The sequence below is a fragment of the Stenella coeruleoalba genome (genome assembly GCF_951394435.1).
Source record: "Stenella coeruleoalba genome assembly, chromosome: 4".
Taxonomy (NCBI): Eukaryota; Metazoa; Chordata; class Mammalia; order Artiodactyla; family Delphinidae; genus Stenella; species Stenella coeruleoalba.
In genome coordinates, this window is record NC_137149.1 from 51851831 (window position 1) to 51878033 (window position 26203).

Sequence of the window (26203 nt, forward strand, 5' to 3'; positions counted from 1 at the left end):
CCATGCAGTAACCTCCTGTCTATGGTGGCACAAACCCAGGCACCCCATTGGTTTATATATTGTCTTCGGCAGAGTTGAGTAGTTGCAATAGTGACTGTGAAAGCAGAGCCTAAGATATTTACTGTCTGGTCTTTTGCAGAAAAACATCGCCACCTCCTGGTACAGACTACTTGCACTTAACTCAACTAACTCAACTGCTGTGACCATCAAAACATCTTAAAGCCATTCTGAAGAAAGAGATACAGAAAAATACATGCCAAGAAGCCAACCACGTCATAGTCTACTCCTGCTGGATGCAAATTACATCATCTAAAGGCAGCTTTTTTTTTATTCTTACGCTGTCACCTTTATACACCCTTTTATTCATGGTCCCCCAAACAAACCATCAGTTGGTCCAATGTAACACAGTGTTTTCTGGGCAGATGTGAACCACTGATTTCTTTGCCTAATGAGTCAATAAGACGTGGGAACCTGCAAAATTAGGGGCTGGAGTTAGTGCCCTTCTTCCAGTCCTTAATCCAGGATGGGGCAGGATCTTCAAACATCGCCTGCTGTCCATCACCTGTAAGCACTGAGGCTCATGTGATGGGCAGACGCTTCTCAAGGTGTCCATCAGCGGGAACGCAGCTAGGGATGGAGCGTCTTCGTTATGGAGACCTCGCTTGCTGGTGACATATTGAGGAGCCCTTGGCTTACTGCCCTCGCTTAATTTGACTAACATCTCCAGACCCCACCACTTTCACGTGGTTTTGGAACAAAGACAAAATGCCTATGTTTCTGGTACACATTTTTTTCAAAATCAAAATCTGTCCAGGGCCGTTATCTACCCTCCCCATACCGGTCCTCTCACTCATGAAAAGATTTCACGCTTTTCACGCATAGATGTAGGATGGTCCTTGCATTCAACCTGAGAACACACTGAGGAAATATGAATTGGAGAATGCAAGAAAGCTTTCTCTCCATTGGATTATGCCTGTACTCTACAGGCCAGCGAATAAACCAACCACAGGTGCAGACGCTTAATAAAACTGTTCAGGAAGCTCTAGTAAGCAGGGCCATAACCGTTTCCACCCACTTCTGCCTCATACCTGATCTCCTTGTAGCGTGTGCTGGTCAAGGGGTGTCTTGGTGGCAATGTTGCTGTAGTAGGCGTAGGACAACTCCCAGTCCAGGGGGTAGTGATCAATACCCTGGTAGTGTTTGTACCCAAGGTTCATCGAAGACAGCCTCTCACTGCCCTGGCCTCCAACCAAACTATACAACATGCCCTGTTAAGAAGAAATGGACAGTGTTCACAAGATTATAGAAAAGGGTCATAAAATCCTCAACATAGAAAGGTCATCTGGCCTCACCTCTACATATGAGCCTAGTCATTCCAGAAACCAGTTAACATGCCTTTTTTTTTTTTTTTTTTTTGCAGTACACGGCCCTCTCGCTGTTGTGGTCTCTCCCGTTGCGGAGCACAGGCTCTGGACGCGCAGGCCCAGCGGCCATGGCTCATGGGCCCAGCCGCTCCGCAGCATGTGGGATCTTCCCGGACCAGGGCACGAACCTGTGTCCCCTGCATCGGCAGGTGGACTCTTAACCACTGTGCCACCAGGGAAGCCCCTAACATGCCTTTTTTAAAAACGTTAGAAAAGAAGACCCAAGAGCTTTCTAATGGCTATCTGTCCTTCTCAATGTCTAACAGCTGAAAATTCCTTTGTCCTTTTCTCAGTAAAGATTGGGAGTCCTCCCCTGACTTATCTCACAGCATCTCTTTGTGTATCTGACAACTGTTCTAAGGACCTTGGTCCACTTCAGCTATGTCACCTTCGGTCAGATGATCTGAATAGTGGGCCACGTCCCAACCTCACACTCCCAGAACGCTAGTGTTGGGAAGGGTCTTTAGAGATCGACTGGTCCAACCATCTCATTTCAGAGTTGAGGAAACAGAGGCTCAGCAAGTTGAAGTCATATGTCCTTGGTCAACCAGCTATTTTGTGCCAGAGACGGGGCTAGAATCTTCTACCCTCTTCCACCTCGGTGGGGACTGCCTCAGGGACTTGGGAAAGCATGCCCTCAACCATGAGCTTCTACAGCCAGAGACACACACAAAGAAGTCAAGTGAAAGGACCACAGCCACCTGGGAAGGTCTGAACAGTCTGAGTCTCTTCAGATCCAGGATGAACAATCCCATGAGCACAAACAAAACACTAAAAGTGACCAGGGACCATTTAGCAGCACTTCTAAAAATGCGATTCCAAATGTTAGGCAAGTTGCATGATAAATTTGGATTCAATACCACAAAACCGTCTAGTATGACATTTATTTTAATGACAGGAGGCTGGATGTGACAATACTTTGCTTAGAGGTCCAAATGATTTCACTTAGCTAAAACGTCGTACGGGATGCTGGACCCACAGCCAGGAGAGTTACAAGAATTGGGTAAGAGGCACCTGTTCTTGAATGACTGGGATTCTGGTAAGCCTTGCCCAAACTATTCCTTAGACAGTATACCAATCATATCCCCTGCTGTGTCTAGAAATGGATAAAGTTGCCCTTTTTCACTCACTGACGTCGGGAGATCCTGTAATTACCACAGCCTTAGGCTGTTTTTCTTGAGTGTAAAGTTTTTTGTTTGTTTGTTTGTTTGTTTTGCGGTACACGGGCTTCTCACGGTTGTGGCCTCTCCCATCGCGGAGCACAGGCTCCGGACGCGCAGGCTCAGCGGCCATGGCTCACGGGCCCAGCCGCTCCGCGGCATGTGGGATCTTCCTGGACCGGGGCACAAACCCGTGTCCCCTGCATCGGCAGGCGGACTCTCAACCACTGCGCCACCAGGGAAGCCCAGAGTGTAAAGTTTTTAAAGGACTCCAGGGAAAATGAACATGCCCAGTTCCACCCGGGGCATGAGAGCCTTACTCTGCAAATATAAGGCAGGTAACTGATGTTCCTGGAGACTGTGAAATACTCTACCTGCAGCTGATCCCGAGGTACATTTAATCCAGTTTCATAAAAGACTGCGAGGTAGTAGGATGCTTTATGGTATCCACAGCAGCTGGCATCCATCAGAAAGGGGACGACAGAGCTAATTTGGTGAAGACCATCAACAATGGAAAGTCTCTTTACAGCCTTCTCGAATATCCGCCCACCAATTTCTAATACGGATTCACTTTGGTTCCTCAGCACTGTAAATAACACAATTCACAGAACACACAATTAACTACCATGGGGTCGACAGAATAAGTGGGAACAGCCAACTAAATCACCTGAGTTATTAATATGGTTGGTCCTGCAGTGACTTGATATATACCAGCTTCTGGGGAGGTAAATCAAACCCGTTGCGGGTGTCATTCTGTAAACAGCTTTTCCTTTGGCACTAAATGACAGCCTAGTATCCTGGAGGAAAGGATGTGCCTTCTATAGCTGAGAGAGCGCCTCAAGAGAGTAATTTACCCAGCGTAACTCACCACCAAGTCAGGACCACCATAACTGCCAGAGAGATTTTTTTTTTTTCCCTCTAAGACTCTGAAGGAGGGTGTGTTTTATCTCAGAAATAGTTCCTAGGTGCTGCTGTAAAAAGTTGAGCACAAGAACCTTTCTTATCATCTTTTGCTTCTGGTTTTCCTGGTGGGTTTCTAAATACAATAAAAAGAATGAGTCAACTTTTATTGAGGGCCTATAAAATGCCAAATACTGGGTTGAGTGTCTTATGCAAATTATGTCATGTAATCCAAACATAGTTTAAGAGGTAAGTACTATTATTGGCGTCCTCATTTTTCACATGAGGAGACTGAAGCCTGGAGAAGTCGACTAACTTGTCTGAAGTTACCAAAGCTGGCAAACGGCTGAGCCAAGCTTAGAATCCAGCTTGGTAGGTCACAAAAGCAAGATCCCTACTCACTCTGCTCCACCTACCTCCTGATTAACCGGCAGCCAGTTGTCTTAATAGGTACCTTGCCACCATGGGTAGAGACCTCTTTTACGCAACTGCCTTAAGCTATGATACTTCCTTTTACCTAATTCTCCCATAAATTGTTAAACTCTTAAGTCCAAATGGGCAAGTTATATGGTCCTATAATCTGTTACAGTCTTTTAAAGTCCGTCTACATTATTCATCTCTCGTTTTATTAATTCAGCCAATGAACGTTTTCAATTCTATTCTGTGCATCTACTAGGTCTACGTTACAAACAGCTATATAGGATTGCATAGGTACAATTTGCATTTAAAAGATGTGGTCAATTTATTTAAAACTAAAATTTTCTCCCCCCTAAGAATTATGCTCAACATTTTTCTTTGATTTTCTTCATTCCATCCCAAATTAAAATGTTACTAACAACTTCCAGGAGGCAACAAGAGACTCACTCTATCAGCGCTCCATCAAGGAATGAACAGAGATGAGTTTCCAATGCGGGAAAACTCTCAGTGAGAGGATTTGAGATTGAATTTAAGGGCAGTTCCTCAGCAGAGGTTGATGCCTCTTCCGAGGCATCAACACAGAAGCCAGTGGGATCCACGGATGAAATTGTGAAACCCAGACAATTGGTTATGAGCTAATGCCTATCCCTTTGGGCACACGGGCAGGCTGGCTGCCCCTGGTAGGGGGGCACATGCCTTCACTTGCTGAGCTGTGGCAAAGGAGCCCACCTACCCCCTCGCCCAGAGCTAAGGCAGTCCCATCTCCTGGCTCCTGGAAGCCCACACCTCTGCCCTCTCCAGGCTTCTGAGAGGCAGCAGCTTGGATCTGCTGTTACTTACTCTCCATCCCAAGAGGTAGGTGCTAAAAACAACACCTTAACTAAACACATGGAGTTTGCTCCTCTGTTTTGTTTTTAAGCCCTAAAGATATACCTGCTTGTTGTAAAACAAACAAACAAACAAATAATATAGATTTGTATAAAACAAAAACAGAAGTCCTCTCTCTCCCAAACCTTCTTTAATAGTGAAGATAAACTGTTGAAAGCTTGGTGTATATACTTCCAGACTTTTCCTTGGCATAGACAATAATTCATTACACCTCTATCTGCCTATATACATATACATTTTCTTTCCAAAAAGTCGCTATAGGTTTGGACTCTCAACTTTTTTTCCCTTATGAGTGTAATTTTTTATCAAACTATATTTGATTTACAATATTGTGTTAGTTTCAGGTGTAGAGCAAAATGACTCATATATACATATTCTTTTTCAGATTCTTTTCCTTTATAGGTTATTACAAGATATTGAGTATAGTTCCCTATGCTAGACAGCAAATCGTTGTTGTTTGTCAACTTTCTTTTTTAAATTAACCACATACCACGAATACCTGTCCGCAGCAGTCAGAAGCTCATTCTTCCTAAAGTTTCAATAGCATTGCATTCTATAGCAGTGCCGTTCTTCCAACCGGTTCTCTATTTTTAGACTTGGGTTGCTTCCACTGCTTTTGCTATAACCAGCAACACAGCAATGAACATCCTCGAGCACTTCCCTCTGCTCATCTGTTGGGATGTATCTGAATAATCACCCTCTTTTCCACCAGGAGGCCGGGGATCTCCTTTTGGATTCTCCCTTTGCATAGCTGAGAGAAAAATTCCATCCTACCCAACCATGAGACAGGATAAGAACCTTCTCCGCTAGATTTGGTGTGTACTGCAGTACTCAGACGGAGTTGCAAAGTAAATCCTACTCCTACTTATTCATATATTTACTTTTAAATACATACTCATCTCCGATACCCCTCTGTGCACACTCTGAGCAAAGCAACATTAACAGTTTGTTAACGATTCATTCCAGCCTTACCTGCTCTGCCACATTCATCTTGCTGTGCAGTAGAAGCTAACACAACATTGTAAAGCAACTACACTACAATAAAAAATAATTTTAAAAAAAGAGCCATTTCACACAAAAAATAAAATAAAATAGGCATTAAAAAAATATCTAATATGATGAGCTTTGCCTGAGTACCCACAGACATGGGCTTTGGGGGCTCAGAGGAGAAAAGAGCCTCCAAGCCAAATGGAGGTCCAAATGAAACACTTGCCCTGCTGACCTCTGGCACAGAATCCCAGCAATCATTACTGTGATCGCCCAGGTAGGAGGGCGATCCTTTACAAAGTTCAAATCCTTAGCAAACACACAAAAACACTTTGCAGACTGAAACAGAGGCAGGTTGAAAAACCTTCATTATTTCTTTTACCTATTAAAATTCTTAACTCCCCCCAGACATTACCAATCAGTATTTTCTCTGCAAGAGAATCTAGACAATTTTCTGCACTAGTGAGTATAATAATAAAATAATAATGCTTCTAAAGGAAAACCACTCGTTTTGCACATTCTTTAAAGTCTGAATTCCAAATGTGGAACAACATCAAAGCTCTGATGTCACTGGTGGTATTGTAAAACTGGTGATTTAAAAATCCATTTAATGAAACTGTTAATTTCACCCAACTGGTTTAGCATATGCATTTTTTCTAGTAGATCTATAACTAAAAAACATGCCTTATTTATGGAGATTAATGGAGTAATGAAAACCAAACAAACAAAATAGAAGTAGGAGTCATTTTCCCATTTTTCTTTCTTCCTACACCAGAAGCTAAGGAAACAAAGGCACCACCACCATTAACTCTTAATCTCCCCGAGTAGCACAGCGTTGTTTATTTTGCTCTTTTTTCCTTTTTCCAGCAATACCACAAGGTCACCATTTGTGCGCTCATCATTGGTTTCTGTTTGTTTGTTTTGTTTTTTTTTAATTTTTGGCTGCATTGGGTTTTCGTTGCTGAGAGCGGGCTTTCTCTAGTTGTGGCGAGCGGTGGCTACTCTTCGCTGTGGTGTGCGAGCTTCTCATTGTGGTGGCTTCTTTTGTTGTGGAGCACGGGCTCTAGGCGCACAGGCTTCAGTAGTTGTGGCACGCAGGCTCAGTAGTTGTGGTGCACAGGCTTAGTTGCTCCACCGCATGTGGGATCTTCCCGGACCAGGGCTCGAACCCGTGTGCCCTGCATTGGCAGGCAGATTCTTAACCACTGCGCCACCAGGGAAGCCCACACTCATCATTAAAAGAGGCAAAAAGCAGAAAATGAGAAGGTAGTCACCTACTGAAGGAACCAGAGCTGCCTCTGATGGAGAATTTGGGAGAAGAAAGGCAGACTTATTCCTTATGAGGGGAATGAGACAACAGGAAAGTTATTTTTAGTTTCAAGCTTCCAAAAGGTGTAATGCATCCAGGGAAGAAGTTTGAAAAGGGAAAAAAATGTGAAAGGAGAAAATATCATTTACCCAGAAAAGGAAAGATCTTCACCAAGTTTACTGATTTAAAAAAACATAGCACATCCTTCATTTGCATTCTCATTTGATGAGCTCCACTGGGTTCCCGAGACTCAAAGAAGTGGCTTATTTCTCTCTCAAAAGTAAACTACTTGTACTTTTCTGTCCTGTGCACATTGTCTGGTTTTATATATGTAACTTCTCTCCCTCCCTCCCCCTCGCCCCCTCCCTCCTTCCCTCTCCCTCTTTCTCTCTCTCCGTGGATTTTTTTTAAAAACTATAAAGATGCTTTCTTGAATTAAAAAAGATAAGATAAAGGTCCTTTAATGAACAACAGTGGGCATAGCTCTTAAAGGACACAGGATCCTGGCGTTACTAAATAACCCCACTGTGTTTCTACCATTTCCATGCTCTGCGTTTTAGTCTCCAAATAAACATGGCAATTGTTGGCAAAAATAAGAAGAGTTAGAAATGTGGTATAGACACACAATGGAATATTATTCAACCTTAAAGAGGAAGGAGATTCTGACAGATGCTATAACATGGATGAACCTTGAAGACCTTACACTAAGTGAGATAAGCCAGTCGTGCAAAGACAAATACTGTATGATTGCACTCATATCAGGTATCTAGAAGAGTCAAGTTCATAGACACAGAAAGTAGAATGGTGGTCACTAGGGACTGGGGGTGGGGGCAGGGTGGGGAGTTGTGGTTTAATGACTACAGAGTTTCAGTTTTGCAAGATAAGAAAGTTCTAGAATCTGTTGTGCAACAATGTGAACGTACTTAATACTACTGAAGGGTACACCTAAAAATGGTGATGATGGAGAATTTTAAATTATATGCATTTTACCACAAATTTTTTTTAAAATTACAGTCCTTAAAGAGGGAGGGTGTAAATATCTGGGGATTCTCTATTGCAGTAGAAAAATAGAGCTCAATCTTTTGGGAACAACTAGAAGGTGGTGACCACTCCTGAACTCACTGGGCAGAATGCAGAGGACACTCCTACTGGTTGTAAGCTTCCGACTCTGCACTCCCTGCACCGTTCTCATGGCTCCTTTGAAGTACGTCGTTGGCTCAGAGGGAGAGCAGATGATCCATCTAAAATCACACAGTGTCAGGGGAAAACGCTGCCGTCTGAAGCGTGCACGTGCAGCAGCCTGGCAGTAGAGTTGGCTGTACATGTGAGGAGAGGCTGCCAAGAAAGGGGTGAGTCTGTCGCAAAGAACCAGAAATTACAGGCCATTGTCTCATGCTGTCATATATATATTTTTTAATGCCAGGAAAAAAATAATTCCACCAATTAATTCCCTTTGTGGGAGCTATGGGAGCTGACGTTTTTCTTTGCATTTAACCTAAGTCACTCTCATTCAAAACATGGCCCCATCTTTGTCCTATCCTGGGCCACTTGGTCAACACTTGTCTAGTGAATGAATGAATGGAAGGTTGTGATACGAGTGACTTAAGTTACTCACACGGTTTCATTCCTTATCTCTGTTACTGCACCTACTCGGTTCCTACAGCAAGAATTCTAAGCAGCCAACATCTGATCCTTGAGTCTGTTCTTGTAGCTTATCTCAGATACAAGAAATGTAACATGATGAGGATATTCTAGTAAAGTCTACTGGTCAACAGGACCAAACAGCTCAGGCCAGCAGCAGAAAACATGATGCAAACATAGTTCCTATTGACTAGAGTTGTCCAAAGCACTCCAAAGCCAGCTAGACACTCACAGCAGGATAAACTTGGATCAAAAGTTATGTGAGGAACCAGGAATAGATATATAGTCACACCAGTCTGACTACTCTTCTTTTTATAGGAGACCAGAGTAAAGATATGTAAATAATGTAATTTTTTTTTGTCCCTCAATTTACAAAATCAAATTTTCTGCACTTCTCTCAGGATTGTTAGAAACTGGGCCCAATGTCTGACACCAATCTCTCTCCAGGGTTAACCACAGAGATTATCTAGTTAACTATGATGGCCCCAAGCAAGGGCAGTGTGCCAGGTAGAGATGAATTTTAATGGGTATAAGCCCTACCCCTGCAGGAGGCCCCCAGTCCCTATGGATGGGACAACGTGAACTAGAAAAATAGGGGGTGAAGGTAGAATGGGAGCCTGAGGTTGGTACTGGAGATTTGCCTACCCTCCCTCCCCACCTGCTTCTGGGCCCCAGGAAATGGCAGGGAGAGGCGGAATGCAGGTGGCTGCATGCCCAGGGAGATAGGGGCCCCTCCGGGTATGCTCCCTGGCGCTGATCTAAGCCGACTTGGCACCAGAAGGACCTGACCGGCTGCTTGGGCATCAGCAGTGGGCCCTAAAGTGGCAAATCCGGCTCTGTGCCCCCTCTCCCCCCAGGCATGGGCCCCGGAAGCCTGACCAAGGGCAGCTGGACGCGTGTCTGTGCTGCAGTGTGACGACTCCCCAGCACTGCGGCCCATCAAGTGTCAAGGTTTGGGGGCTCATGATCTGGGTTAATTAGCTCCCTTTCTAGGCCTCCACAGATAATAAAATCATTCTGCATTCTTTAAAAGAAACTTCTGAGCAGTAAAAATAACACACAAACATTCTTTATTGAGAGTATTTGCTTGAAAAAGAATGTTTTGTGAAAATGATTCACTCCTTTTCCTAATCAGTAAAACTATATTTGAATATATCTGAAATCTCATAAAGCCAGTTTTGGGGTGACGTGGTCTTCGCCCGTTTAGCCTACACTTTCCAACATGCGTCGCCCTCTTCTGTTCACCTGTCTCAGGGGGCAGTTCCACCACCTCCCAGAAGACCCACGAAAACCCAGCAATTGTCTCTTGCCTGGTAGTAATAGTGTAACACTTACACAGCAGTGATTCTCCACCGGGGGCAATTTGACCTCCCTGGCGACACTTGGGAATATCTGGAGACAATTTTTTTTTTTTTTTTTTTGCGGTACGTGGGCCTCTCACTGTTGTGGCCGCTCCCGTTGCGGAGCACAGGCTCCGGACGCGCAAGGCTCAGTGGCCATGGCTCACGGGCCCAGCCACTCTGCAGCATGTGGGATCTTCCTGGACCGGGGCACGAACCCATGTCCCCTGCATCGGCAGGCGGACTCTCAACCACTGCACCACCAGGGAAGCCCTGGAGACATTTTTAGTTGTCACCCTTGGGTGGAGGTTTATGGGAGGGGACAGAGTGCTGCTGGTATCTAGTTGGTAGAGAGCAGAAATGCAGCTAAACATCCTACAATACACAGGACAGATCCTTCACAACAACGAATTATCCAAAATGTCAGTAGTGCCAAGATTGAGAAATGCTGTTTACATAGAGTTTACTAAGTGCCCATACTCTTCTAAGTGTCAATTCCTTAACCCAACACTACAAGAGAGGGACTACTGTCATCCCCGTTTTGCAGATGAGGAAACTGAGGCTCAGTGAAATGAAGTGGCTTGCCCAAGATCACACAGCTAGTAAGTGCTAAGTTAATATCAGAATCAGGTCACTTGGCTGCAGAGGCTATGCTGACACCTGACTCCACATGGCCTCCCTCTCCCGGATCCAGGCAGTGATGAAGTCCCTCAGAGCCAACCCCTTATATCCTTTGGCTCCATCTACATCACTCTGTCCCATTCAGGCCTCCATCCTCTCCTCCCTGGGCCATGCAGTGGCCCCCCTGCTTCCAGCTCCACAGCACTCTAGTCTACCTCCCTCAGTCTCCCACTGCTGACAAGAGTGACCTCAAAAACCCAGATCTGATCACGCCTCTAGCCCCTGCTTGAAACCCTTCAACAGGTCCCTGTCACCTACAAGGTAAAGCTCAAACTTGTCAGGATGGAGTCTGAGCTCTAGTAAGGAGCCCTCTCATGTTGTTGGTGGGAATGTAAATTGGTGCAGCCACTATGAGAACAGTATGGAGGGTCCTTAAAAACTAAAAATAGAACTACCATATGGTCCTGCAACCCCACTCCTGGACATATATCTGGAGCAAACCATAATTCAAAAAGATACATGCACACCAATGTTCACTGCAGCACTACTTACAATAGCCAAGACATGGAAGCAACCTAAATGTCCATCGACAGATGAATGGATAAAGAAGATGTGGTATCTATACACGCTGGAATACTACTCAGCCATAAAAAGAGAACAAAATAATGCCGTTTGCAGCAACATGGATGGACCTAGAGATTATCATACTAAGTGAAGTAAGCCAGACAGAGAAAGACAAATATATGGTATCGCTTATATGTGGAATCTTAAAAAAAAGATACAAATGAACTTATTTACAAAACAGAAATAGACCCACAGACATAGAAAATAAACCTAGGGTTACCAAAGGGGAAAGGAAGGGGGTGGGATAAATTAGGAGTTTGGGATTAACATATACACACTACTGTAAGTAAAATAGATAACCAACAAGGACCTACTATATAGCACAGGGAACTGTATTCAATATCTTATAATGAACTATAACAGAAAAGAATCTGAAAAAATATATATATATATATATAACTGAATCACTGTGCTGTATACCTGAAACTAACACAACATTGTAGATCAATTTTACTTCAATAAACAAATAATTTAAAAAAAAGAATAATCACTCTCCAGGCCTTCTCCAGCTTCCCAAATTCCTTGCACGTCATTAAAAATGACATGCTGTTCACATCTCTCTGCCTCTACTCTGCCTGCAATACCTACTCCCACCTTGCTTATCTGGCAAACATCAATTGACCCTTCAAGAATCAATCCCAGTGTCACCTCCTCCAGGAAGCCTTCCTGGAGCCCCCTAGACTTCCAAGTAGAACTGACCACTCCCTTCTTTGTGCCTTTGCCAGTTACTCCCATAGCTTTTATTTTTAAAAATGCATTACCATTTTTCTTTGCTTTCAAGTCGGTCCCTCAAGGGCAGAGACCTTGTACTATTTTACTTACCTCTGAAGTCCAGTCAAGTAACTGAGCAGTCACTCAGCAAATATCAAATGAACCAAAGATGAAATATCTTGTATGGTTTGAATTCTTTCAAGATGGGGTGAGGGTGAATCACTATCTGCAAAGAGAGTCTATTCCACTGGACACTGCCATTTTTAGGAAGTTCTTATATGCAGCAGCAGTCAGTTTCTGCATTGCCTTGGTCCAAGTGTTTGGTCATATGCCCAGGAATACCGTGGGCTGATGCTGACCGTTGAGATAGTTCTCATTACCCTCCTTCTCATTCCCTTCCCCAGGCTGATCACCTCCAGCTTCTCTTCTCTTCCTAACAGACACTGTTTCAAGATTCCTTGTAGTCTTACAGTATGTACTTAATTACTATGCAAACCTAAATCACAATGGACTTAAGCTGGACACATTTGCAAAATATACACAGATTCCTGAGACGCTGCTTAAAATGTACTTCAAATCAAAGGTCTCAAGTTCAAGGGCCTGAGGGCCCGGGGAAGGTAAGATCCATGACTGAAGTTGGCAGGAGGTGCTCAACCAGAGGCAGGAAGGGTTGTGGATGGACAGAGCCTGCCTGTCCCAACCACACACCTCTGGGATTGCTGCCACTCAGGAACGGAGGCCCGGCGTCGCCAGATCTTTGGATCTTCTGAGAAACGCTAGAAATTTGCATTTTCATAGAAGTTTTTAGATCCCTGTAACTAATTTTTTTAAAATTGAAAACAGTGTGTATGCCAAAGTAGCCACATTTGGGGGCCAGCTCTGGCTGTCAGCTGCCTGTTTGTGGCCTCGGTTTTAAATAAAGAATTGCTCAAGTGATTCCTAAATTTAAGTTTTTGTATTTAGGGTTGAAAAGGTGCACAGATACATTGAGTGGTGGACACATTAAGGGCAGAATTTAAATTTGAAATTAAGCTAGAACACTAGGGTTAAAAATAACTTCAAGGCATAAATCACTAAAGAGGGTGAGGGAAAGCAGAAAAACAGGGACCCTCCTAACCAGCGTCCAAAGGCGAGCGAGGCACAGACTCAATTACCTGTCACCAAACCCATCTCCAGCAAGGTCTGGAACAAGCTTCGGTGCTTGGCTTTCAGCTCCTTCTCCCAGAGGAGGGCTCTGCATGTCGAGGGCCGCCCGTACCTGAGCTTCAGGTCCAGGTAGGAATTCCGGAGGTCGCCTACAGGAAAGGGAAGCACAGGATACCATTAGAGGGAAGCCTTGCCTCTCTAACTCCCTTCCTCTATGGGGAACTAGAAATAAGAGGTCAGACTTAGCATTACTGGGTGTTGGTTTGGGTGCATCAGGGATTTGAAATTGGCTACATGCCTCTGCCTCGAGGTCACAGATTCAAAGCCAAGTCCAAGGGAAATGTGCCAAAGTTGCTGATGGCTGTTGAATAATTCTACAGAATGAGCAGATGGCCTCGGACTGGTCCCCAGGAAGGCAATATCTAGGCCATTTTGTTGGCAGTGTGAGTCAACAAAGCACAGGGACCCCCCAGGGAGGAAAGGCAGTAGAAGATGTTAGGAGAATCTTCCCAATGCCACCAAACAGACCAGCATGTAAGACCGGCCTTCTGACTCTGGGTATCTCTCCTGAAATTACATCAGCTATCAAAATCAGTTTCTTTCCTGTTTGGGATATTACTATTCCTATATATCTTCCCCTCTTCTGACTGCATCATATTTTCTGGATGATTCAGCGGTGAGAGCAGCAGCTGGGAGACTAGTATAGCCTATTCTTAAATTAAATTGCAGAAGTGTTGCCTTTCTACACTTACCTATCACCATCTCTAATCACTTCCTATGACCATTTTATGTGAACCCTATCAGAATGGGGTATGTTCAACATGTATCCATTCCTCCATGGTCTGAAATGGGAAGCTCGGCTCTGGAGATGTTGAGATTATTTAGGCAGGACTGAAATACTCAATTTACTTTTGCTGATGGCAAAGGCCCCACAGGAATTTCTCTTCCAGAAAGAACATATGTGACTAACTCTAGTGCCACCATATCATGCAAGAAGATCTATAGCCAGAGAAATTTATAAGTGCTGGAACATTGGAAGACAAGACGGGATGAGTTTTATAACAGATACAAACTCCGTATGAAAGAAAGGATGTCTGCAAATACGGGCAGGCACGGAAGCAGTCTATTTGAAATTCATTCCTTCTGTTGAAAAGTTACCAATGTCTCCCAGAATGAGTCAATTTCAAAGATTTAAAAACTAAAACCCAGCCCCAAACAACAAAGCCATTGTTCAACATTTCTGAAGGCTTATATTCAGATATTAATGGTCCAAGACAAAAGTGCACCGATGGGGAAACATTTCTAATGATTAATTTATTTTCCAATTCATTTTTATTTTCTTAGACTGGCCTAAGATCCCATTATGGATGGGAATAATGCAATTTGAGGCTCAAAACACTCTCATTTATATTCTTAAACTAAATTACAGCTAGTTGAAGCCACGAGGCAGGTTTGGGTTCTTGCTGGCTGTTGGTCTTGGTGGGATCTAGGTGGAAGGCACAGTATCATTTGCATCCATCTGGGGAGGTCATACTTGCCCCCATTGGTCAAGTCACATATGTTCTATTTCAACCCCCTTATGAAAGAAGCCAAGCGTGTTGCTACAAATGCCTGGAGCTAAAAATCGCTCTCCTGAAGTCAATACTTACATGCTTCTTGTCTCCTGTCCCCCTGCTGTACTGTGGATGTGTACACAGATACTATTTCTTGAACCTCTGCACACCTTTCATAATATAACTTGATATGTTCAGCAAGTTGCTTCTCAAGTAGGGGATTGAATATCTACAAGAAGGCAAGAAAACAGAATGAACAACAATTGTCATCAAACACCCATGGGTACCCATGAGGCTACGTTCAGGTGGATTTCCTTCTCCCATTGATAGCACCAGGTGGCTTGTTTGTACACAGATCATCTGCTTTGGATTCTCAAAGGAAGGGTGTTACTAGTAATTCAAGGACACGCCAGCTCTGACTGCTTCCCTCTAGCTTCTTTTTGTGGCATCTTCTCTGCAGAGCTTCTTAAGTGTTAGGATTTCCCAGAGACCAGGCCTTCATCCTCTTCCCTTCCCCGCCGCTATGTGCTATCCCCAGAAAATGACATTCATCTCCCATGAGCTCCCAAAGGACCTCAAGTCTACCAGTACTGCACCTGCTGCCTGGAAGCCTCCTCTCCTTGTCTTCTGTTTAGAAGGTTCCTACTCAACCTCCAAGAGCCAGATCTAAGGTCATCCCTTCAGGGCAGCCTCCCTCACAGCCTACCCCACCCTCATACATGTACCGATGCAGAGGACCGCACCTCGGCACTGCCAAACACAGCACTCACATCTTTATTAAAGCATGTACCCCATTCTTTCATGACTTATCTGGTTAAGGCCCAGGCAAGGAGCTCCTCAAGGTCAGAGACCTTATCTCAACTCAGTGGTTTTCAAAATACGGGTTATGACCCATTGGAGGGTTGTGAAATTAGTTCAGTGGTTTGTAACCAGCAGTGATTTTGTTTTTTACAGAGCAGAACCCAAAATACCAGAGTACACTGAACATAGCAAGAATCTGTATTGTTAGTAAAATTCTTATTTCAGTTTTGTGTTATATATATATATATATATATATAATATATATATGTATATATTATGTGTGTATGTATGTATATGTGCATTATATATGCTTACGTATGTACTGCTCATGCTATTAAATAGAGTTCTTATTGTGGACCACCTTCAAAAAAAAGTTTGAAAGCCACCACCTTAATTCATCTTGGATGCCTCAGCATCTTGCACACAGCCTGGCACATAGTAGGTACTTAATAAGTATTGGCTGCACATAGTAGGTGCTTAATAAGTATTGGCTGCACGTATGAATAAAAGAATTTCATGTTTTTCCTCTTATACCGGTATCTCAACAGGGGCTCTAAGATGACCTACGGGTGATAAGGTGCCCCATTTTTCCGAATTGACTTTGCCTAGTGACTCCTGCTTTTCCCAGAACAAATCCCACAAGGTCACAGGAACGCAAGAACGTTCCTTTTTTAGGTATCCGGTGATCTCCTTACCAAGGCACAAAAAGCAACCAGGGTGAAGCTTCCCTCATGGGGCAGCCCCCCTCTAATAGCCGCCAGCCCTGCTGGAGCTGGCCTGAAGACTCCGACAATTCCATTCCATTTGTGGGTGGGTTTTGGACTTGAGAATTCAGTGCTGACTACAGAGCCCTCTATGGTCTCCACCACCGCAGCCCACCCACCCAGTGTGAGCCAAAGGCCCACGTTTCTGGAGAGACCAGTAAGCAGAACCGAGAGTCCTATTTGCTGGACTGTCTCCTCTTTGATACTTTAAATAATAGCATATAAAAGAAGCTTTACCAAATAGCTAAGACTCTCTCCTTTCATTAGCTTAATCACTGGATAGGCAACAGCCGGATAAAAATCGACTCTATAATTAAGCTACTAGTTATTAAAACAGAGGAAGTAAATGGTTTCCATTTTATGAGTACTAAATGAACCAAACGTTAACAAAAATCTATTATCACGTTTGCAGGGTGGAGGGGGAAGCCTCAATACTAATGATGTTTGGTGACAGAGCCGATGCGAGGCCCGGCTTAGATAAATCTTTTGTTTACACTGGACTGGTTCCACAGCCCTGAGCCACACGCCCATTACCCATAAGCATTCGAAAACTCCTTGGTCCCCTGGGCTCACCTGTGCAGGGTGCAGAGCATGGAGGCGATAGTACTTCAGGGGTCCAAAAAACCCTTCAATGCCGGCCACATACCTGCTCCCTCCAATAATGAAGTACCCAGCAGTGTCATTATAATGGAAATCCTCTCGGAAGCTAGAGAAGAACAAAGGGTTAAAAGAGTTCTGGGTTTGAACAGATTTTTTTTTTTTTAAAGACTCTTTCTCCTTGACTTAAAACTCCAAATTTCTGCAAACCCTTCACTCTAGTTCTAGAAGATGAGACCATGGTGGGGTCAGGCAGACTTGGGCTTGGATCCCAACCCTGCTATTTACCAGCTGTGTGACTTTGGACCAGTTGCTTAACCTCTCTGAGACTGAGTCTTCTCATTAGTAAAATGATAATTCCTTGCTTACTGGATTGATAAGAGGTTTAAGTAAAGACGTACAGCACCTAGCAGCACCTGGCCCACCATAAGTACCTTTTTTCCTTTTCATTTATTTTTTATTTGACTTTTTATTTTACATTGGAGTATAGTTGACTAACAATGTGGTGTTAGTTTCAGGTGTACAACAAAGTGATTCAGTTATACATATACATGTATCTATTCTTTTTCAAATTCTTCTCCCGGTTGTTACAGAATATTGAGCAGAGGTCCCTGTGTTATATAGTAGGTCCTTGTTGTTATCCATTTTAAAGATAAAAGTGTGTACACGTCAATCTCAAACTCCCTAGCTACCTCCCTACCCTTCCCCTCTGGTAATCCTAAATTCCACCATAAGTACTTAATATGCGCCACCTATTGATATTGGTGAAATTGTTTAGCATCATTGGAATTATTTGGAATTGCTGATTTTAATTGGAAGTATTTTGCTCTAAAAGGAAAAAAAGAAAACTTGTTGCATAGATAGAAGGTGGATGCGGAGGAAAATAAAAACATACCCTATTAGATAAGAACTGAGGTCAAATTCAGAGTTAGGAGAAGGAGGCCACAGCAAGGTCAAAGGGCTTGGCCAAAGATAAGCGGTCAGCACAGGTGATTTGTTGGAAGTCCACTTTGTCCTGAAAGACTTAAAGGATCAGGAAGGAAAATGGAGGGAAAAAATGGGTCAGCATGAATAAAATGCACAAGTTGTTCCTGGCAGCATTATTTACATCCACCAAAGACTGAAAAGTTTAGGTGTCTGTCAGTGAGGACTGGTACCCACATCCATCCAATGGGCCCTGGACATCTATACAGCTTAAAAAAGGACAAAGGGCTCTGTGTACTGACCTGGAATAATCTCTAAAATACATTGTTCAGTGAAAAAATAAAAATGAAAGAGCAGAACAATAAATATATTTTTATCCAAGAAAGAGGAGAATGGATTTTTTTTTTTTTGTATTTGCATTAAAAAAAACTCTGGAGGTATATATAAGAAACTAATAAAAGTCTTTCCACATGGCATGGGGGTTAGGGGATGGAGTGGATGGAGGCAGAGCTGGAAGCAAGACATCTAACTGTAGACCTTTTCACATTGTTTTGGTTTTTTATACGATGCATTTATTATCTATTCAGAAAGTAAAATAGGAATGCGTGGACAAGGTGCCATCAGAGCATATGTGAACAGCAAGGGCAGATCAAGATAGGCATCAAGTGAGAAGCCAGGCAAAGACAAAAAGAGCCAGGGAGGGCAGAGGGCAGCAGAAGGGAAGAACACAGCATGTCAGGCAGGCCACCAGGAGCCCAGCAGCCTCAAGAGCGATGGACCAGGGTGACACGGATGGGACAGAGCAGCCAGTGGTTGGGTCGGAGAAACCAGGCAACCGGGGGTCATCCCAGGAGAGAGGATGGGCTGTTAGGCAGAAACCCAACCCTGGGCAGGTGCTCCCGGCTGGAAGGAAGACAAAAAGGTGAAGAAATGGACACTCTGACAACAACAACCGATGGCGGCAAGAGGGAACACTTAGAAATCAGCTTTCTACAAAGGCAACTAACATGGAAAAGAAATGCTTTATTTCCTGCTATTTCTTTTTCTGGAATCTCAGGCTTGAAGGGCACTAAGGTGACGGTCTCTTCTCTCTTTTTTTTTTACGTGGGACCACAAAGTAATTATCTCTGAGAGCTGTGAATTGATTAAATTTTTCAAGACCTTCGAAAGATTTGAACATTCCAACTACCCTCATGAAGTATTACCCAGCACTCAGGGGACACAAAGCAATGCTTCTGCAGTAGAAGCTCTCATAATAGAACTCTGCTCAATCAACTCACCAGCTCACCTCACGGCTCATCCCTACAACACGCTGGATGCTTGCCAGCTGGAGGTTCCTCTCTGGAGGCTTCTTCTCATTTTTTTTTTTTTATTTGAAAAAAATGTTTTTTTAATTTTTGGCTGCACCGTCTGGCTTGTGGGATCTTAGTTCCTCGACCAGGGATCGAACCTGGGCCCCTTGCAGTGGCAGCACGGAGTCTTAACCACTGGACCGACAGGGAATTCCCTGTCTTCTCATTTTTAAATGGAGATAAAAATAGTACCTATCTACAGGGTTGTTGGGAAAATTTATTTAATATTTAAACAAAGCATTTAGAACAGTGCCTGGCACATAGCAGGCGCCATAGCTGTTAACTACAGTTATTATTATTAACTTAGTCCAACTTGGACTTTTGCTGCCATTTTTTTAAATTAAATTTATTTATTTATTTTTGGCTGCATTGGGTATTCGTTGCAGCATGCGGGCTTCTCATCGTGGTGGCTTCTCTTGTTGCTGAGCATGGGCTCTAGGCACGTGGGCTTCAGTAGTTGTGGCGCATGGGCTTAGTTGCTGTGTGGCATGTGGGATCTTCCTGGACCAGGGATCGAACCTGTGTCCCCTGTATTGGCAGGCGGATTCTTAACCACTGTGCCACCAGAGAAGTCCCTGCTGCCATTTTTTGAGTTGCATGCTTACGGAAGATGTGTTTGCTCCCAAACCTGTCAATTGCCAACTGTATGGTCATTGTAACCATACAATGTAATTCAATCTTATGTGATCCAATAAAATAGGGATGGAGAAGAGATGTTCATTCTTTAAAAATTAAGTTGAATATTTTCGGTAGACTCAGTAAAGAATGGTTACTAAAAAAATTATTGTGGAATTAGGACAGCTGGAAAAAGAAACTGAAGAAATCTAGATGGATTTGGGGCTCTGATAGTTTCACCGGTGTCTTTGTTTTCTTTTCATTTGGGAGAAATAGAAATTGGGTACCGTTTATGCAAGAAAGATCACAGGGAACTCCAATCAGTAGACCCATACTCAAAGGCAAGGCTCTAGCTAGATAGATTGGCAAATTAATGTACATTTCCATAGTTTAAATTAAAATAAAATATTTACACACTTTTTTTTATAGATCTTTGCTTTAACTGAATTCTCAACTAATCAATAAATTACTTGGTCCCTATGGTACTAGATTGCAATTGTTTATCATCATTATAATACAACTAACATCTCTCCAGCTCGGTCTCCCTCCACATCAGTGCCTCCACATTTTTCTCCTAAAATTCTCAGTGGCTGCACCAAGACTGCAAGGGATTCCTTGCACTGTGCATTGTTTGATGGTCATCAATTTTGCTGACGTACGAGCTGAGCTAGACAGTTCAAAAGCCCAAGCCGGTCCCTTCCGCAAGCCTCAGACAAGCTGGCAAACTATCTCTACTCTTATCTGGATGTGGGAGAGTGCCCCGGTTTATTACTGTGGAGGACCCAGCAGCGGGGAAGGATTGCCTGCCTCCGTCTTTAACTAGGCCTCACTCAGAATTAGGGAACAGTTTTGGCTCATGGGTTCTTTTTTTTTTGGCCACACCACATGGCAGGGACATGTGGGATCTTAGTTCCCTGACCAGGAACCAAACCCGGGCCCCCTGCAGTGGAAGCGCGGAGTCTTAACCCCTGGAGCGCCAGGAAAGTCCCTGCTCATGGGTTCTTCAGCAGGGGAATTTAAAGCCTCAAAACAGCTGTCCCTCCCACCCCTTAAAGTAATCTCATCTTACGTGTCACTTCCTCAGGGCCTGGTCTAAATGCTGGCTCCTTTGGGATCCTCTCAAGCCAACCTATTTATTTCCTTCCCTGCATTCATCACAATCTGTAATTTTAAATTTATTTGTGAATGTATTTGTTTAAGATCTTTCTTCCCCCCACTAGATTTTTTAGTTCCATGAAGGCAGGGATGTTCTTGTTTTTCATTGTTTTATTCCCAGAGTCCAGCACTGTGTCAGGCATGTGGTAAATGTGTTGGGTGAATGAATATATACTGGATGGATGGACAGATGGACAGATGAATGAATTCGACACTAGACAAGTCTGCAGTTGTTACTGCAGCCTTTCAGGCGGTGCAGCACTGAACTTCTGAGCGCTTAATTACTGATCTTCGTACACCACTTTTGCGGGATAACAGCTATCATTATGTTTATTTTACAAGAACAAATAAAAAGGAGGATTAAGAGGCTTTCCTTGGAACACCTATAACCATCTACAATATTTGATGTTTAGCTTACTACCTTGGCCCATTCTGAAATCTCTCTGGTGATTGAGATTCCTAATAGCTAACCACTGGAATCCCAGGTGGGCCCAACATTAATTCTTTAGTTGTTCTATCGATGGAGGGGGTCCCAGGAAGGGCAGCTGAGACGGTGGTAAGGGGAAGTCTTGCGCCTGGGGACTGCTCGTATTACCAGGTAAGGAATCATTTCAAAGCCTTCACCAGGTTGTTGAATTGATACGTGCCTGAAAATCAGTCCTGGATTCTGGAATCTTAAGGATCATACTGACTCCATCTTTACTTAAAATTTTGCAATTTTGTTCATCATGGATTCTTTACATTAATCTTGATTTTTAAAAATACTGTATTAAATGTTATTTATCATGACTATCGTTATGAGCTGAACTGTGTCCCCCCCCAAATTCATATGTGTAAGTCTGAACCCCCAGTACCTCAGAATGTGACCTTATTTGGATATAGGGTCATTGCTGATATAATTAGTTACGATGAGATCATACTGGAATAGGGTGGGCCCTTAATCCAATATGACTGGTATCCTTATAAAAAGGGGACATTTGGACAAAGACAGACACTCACACAGGGAAAATGCCACGTGAAGTTTGGCATTATGCTGCCACAAGCCAAGGAACTATTAGAAGCTGGAGAGAAGCTTAGAACAGATCTTTCCCTAGAGCCTCCAGAGGGAGCATAGCTCTGCTGACACCTTGCTCTCGGACCTCTAGCCTCTAGAACGGCAAGGCAATACATTTCTGTTGTTTAAGTCACTCAGTTTGCGGTACTGTGTTCCAGCAGCCTTGGCAAACTAATAGAATGACTAAGTTTTGTTGGTGTCTCCTTACATTTTATGCGGAAGGTGCCTCCCTTGCCTCACCCATTCCCAGCCCTGGATCTTACTGTGATTCGCTCCGCTCATGTCAGCATCTACACTTCTGGGATCTAAGAGGAAAGGAAGCCCTTACATAGAAAATGAAAAAAAAGCTTATGAAATTCAATTGGTTGTCCAAAGTGTCTGAGGTTGCATGTGGGTGTCAGGGGAGAAAGGGCAGGTATTATTTTAGACCTCACATCCTGAAATGCAAACCCTTAATTTCTGGGGCAGAACAGGGCACTCGAAGAGATTTCTAAAGGGGCCACACATCCGCTGTTTCTCCAAAGCAAACTCCCAGGCCTTTCCTATCCTCAAACTCCTCATAGAAGATCCCATGGCCGCTGGTTATATAACAAAACGCGTATCTGTTGAATTCTTCCTCACTGGTCTAAATCCACCTGGTGCGCTTAAGACTTCTAAGGCCTCAGCCTCTGTGCTTCAATATAGCTATCAAGTCACCCCCTGACTTTCTCTTTGCAGGCTAAGGAACAACACTGCTTTCGCCTTTCGCTATAACTCTAATCCTTTAATCCAGTCATGAAAATAAGAATTGTTCTATGTGCCCAGAGCCTAAAAGAAATTGTTTGACTTCAATGTAAACAGAAATGGTGGGGAAAAAAAAAAGTAGGGCGTATGTCCCCTACTCTGCTGTCATCACCCCTCTTTGCTTTCCTTTCTTTAATAATTGGTTTCCAAGAAAATCGGGACTGTGTGGAGACTGAGTGAACGGAGCCTGCTTGGAGAGACGGTGTTTGGCTAAGCGTAGTGAAATGACTAAAGGATGAAGGAATGAACCTCCCCCCCATCCCCCAGCCAAAGTGCCCAACAGTCCTGATACATTTTTTTTTATACTTTTTTGTTTGGGGCCGCACCGTGCAGCATGCGGGGTCTTAGTTCCCCGACCAGGAATTGATCCCGTGCCCCCCGCACTGGATGTGTGGAGTCCTAACCACTGGACTGCCAGGGAAGTCCCCTGATATATTTTTTTAAATTATACATAGGAAGCTGCTAATTTTTGTTTCTGTTCTTTACTTATTCTTAAGCATTTGAATTTGCACATAGACATAGACATTATATATATTGAGATATATATAAAATCTAGCTATGGTGAGATATCCCGAGTTCCTAAAGGAGAGCTCATGCCCCATGTTTCTGACACTATGTGACCCACTCTTAAACAGGGATGTAGAAGCAAATTAAAAATATAGGACAAATGAGGAAAAAGACCCAATTCTCAGTTTCTGTAACTCTTGTAGGGAATCGTTATATAAGATTGAAAAGTTATACCAATATCAATAGTTGCATACATTTCAAATTTACCTTATACACATAAATATGAAGGCTGTCTCCTTTTATGTTTTATACTAGGCCAAACTTACCAAACCCTCTCAATAAGCAACATTAATACTTTTGTTTTTCCAAATCCTTTGTAGAAGATAATTTTCAAAGAAAACAAATTATAAAGTGTCATGAAAGGAAGAATTTACAGTGAGATCTGGAGAGAGAACTAGTTTCTCTTGCTTGGAAAAAAAAAAAAAGGTTGTGGGGAACACATGGAGAGTTTTTGTACACTTAAAAAGGAAAAAAATAGTACAAAGATTAGCCACATTCCATGCTTGAAAAAACTGAATCAGACAGGGTGGGAATAACTTCAGGGTTGAGGGCTAACATAGGAAGGTTCCTTAACCCTCATCCAGCAAATTTTGAATCAAAAGAAAAATCACACTTACCTAATGGTCTGATTATGGTAGTCTTTCAAATCCTGTCCAGTGCTGGTGGTTACTACTATCTATGTTGGGAGAGATACACAAGGATCAGTTATGCCTCAAGACCCCACATCATAAATACAGTCCTGGATATGAGTTACTCGTAAAATAGGCTTCATAGTCTTTCACCTGATCAGTTTCTGCAAAAAATAAAAGGAGCAGTTTACTAGCCCTGTGTATATTTCGAGACTTAAGACACTTAATTTCTCCAAATGACTTTTTAAAAAATAAATTTATTTATTTATTTTGGGCTGAGTTGGGTCTTCATTGCTGAGTGGGCTTTATCTAGTTGCGGCGAACAGTGGTTTCTCTTGTTGTGGAGCATGGGCTCTAGGCGTGCGGGCTTCAGTAGTTGTGGCACGGGGGCTCAGTAGTTGTAGCACGTGGGCTCTAGAGTGCAGGCTCAGTAGTTGTGGAGCACGGGCTTAGTTGCTCCGTGGCATGTGGGATCTTCCTGGACCAGGGCTCGAACCCGTGTCCCTGGCATTGGCAGGAGGATTCTTAACCACTGCATCACAAGGGAAGTCCTGACTTTTTTTTAAAGAAGTATTTCGGTCATTTTATTTTTATTTATTTATTTAAAAGAATTTTTTTGGCCACACTGTACGGCATGCGGAATCTTAGTTCCCGACCAGGGATCGAACCCATGCCCCCTGCAGTGGAAGCTCCGAGTCTTAACCACTGGTCCACCAGGAAAGTCCCTCCAAATGACTTAATGTGATAAAAATATCTATAATGCAGTTTTCCCCAGTGGGCTGTAGACACTTCCACACTACCAGCCAAAGGTTCATTTGGCGTATTCGTGCTTGAAAGCTTGTTGCATAAAAAGACAAGGAAATGCGTAAGATACTACAAGGAGTTCTTGGAATTTGTCTCTGATTCCAGGAGAGCCTTAGGGGGAAAAACAAGACAGGAGATGAATGTTCTTCATGCACTGTGGCTTTCCAACCTCTCTCCCTCAGCACTGAGAACTGTCGCTGTCATTTCAATGGTGACAATGTTTTCGTCGCAAATGTTGTTAGCTGCCGTGTATTCTTCTCGTGTCTGGGACTACAACATAAGCCCCTGGGGTTAAGGGGCTCCCTTTATTCCCCCCAGTGCTAGCGCAGAGCAAGTGTTCAGAAAACACATTCTGACTTAATTAGATTGTCAAAGATGTGGCTCTAACACCATGTCTATGAAAGAAAAGGTAACCCATAAAATCCAACCCAATTCAGCCATATAGAGCATGTTGGTTCAGCGAAGAAAATGACTCAGACCAGTTGTTTCTGTAAACCAACCATTTACTTTAAGCCAATGTGTCCATTTAGTCAAAGCAATGAATATAGTAGTCTCACCACAGAGCTGGATTTTGTGTAGAAAAACAATAAGTACTATTCTGGAACCTATGTGATCAGAGAGACCAGATGGGATGGAAAGACGAAAGGGCAAATGGCAAAAGTTTACTAAAAAAAATCTACTTCTTTTTTCTTTCCACTGCATCTGGTCTTCCTAATTCTTCTCTCCTGTTTTACCCGATCATGTACTCTGCCATTAAATTCATCTCTTTAATTAAAGAACTACTTTGATTTACTCTTCTGCTCCGAAAGCTTCGATGACGCTGTGCTGCCTTGCAACTAGAAATTTAAATTCCATGATATTCAAGATTCTCCACATTCTCACCCTAAAGACATGTTTTTCTTCTATTAGAGTTCTATAGGCAGCGAATTTCTACTCCAAACTGGTTTATCTGCCAACCTCCAGTGATGTGCTAAAGTACCCCCTCCCTGCTTCTCCATTTAAACTCTGCCCATTCGTAGGAACCTTCTTTATGAAACCTCCCCTGAGCACCCCAGGGTGAAGTGCGGTCTCTCTTCCGTGAATCAATACGAACCATTTGGCAATTAAGCTCGCCTTATGACACCCCTCACCTGCTTAATACGACTTCCATAAATAGTCTGTAAGCTCCTTGAGCACAGTGCCTTGTATACAGCTGGTGCAAAATAAGATCTGTGATTTGCTCTCACGATTTGATACCTAAGTGACACGTGGTACTGAGCTGACCTTAAGAGAAAGCTATGCCACCATAACCCTCATGCAAATGAGAAGCTAAAACATGGACCACAGCGATGTCACCTAACAGCATCAAGGAAACAAACATACAAAAACTTCCAGCTAACATCTTACAGCCTCTCCTCAGGAAAGCTACAAGGACTGACTTGATTTCTTTTCTCTTCA

General features: G+C 43.3%; 1 protein-coding gene across 2 annotated transcripts in view; it reads right to left on the bottom strand.

Moving 5' to 3' along the window:
• SEL1L3 (SEL1L family member 3) overlaps positions 1-26203 on the bottom strand; it is a 100222-nt gene that overhangs the window by 48117 nt on the left and 25902 nt on the right. For both annotated transcript variants that reach the window (XM_079919745.1, XM_079919744.1), the window contains exons 6-11: positions 23951-24009; positions 16860-16992; positions 14818-14950; positions 13177-13317; positions 2959-3170; positions 1089-1268 (exon numbers count right to left, since the gene is read on the bottom strand). In XM_079919745.1, coding sequence (XP_079775871.1) covers positions 1089-1268; positions 2959-3170; positions 13177-13317; positions 14818-14950; positions 16860-16992; positions 23951-24009 — 858 coding nt within the window. The remainder of the gene's footprint in view (positions 1-1088; positions 1269-2958; positions 3171-13176; positions 13318-14817; positions 14951-16859; positions 16993-23950; positions 24010-26203) is intronic.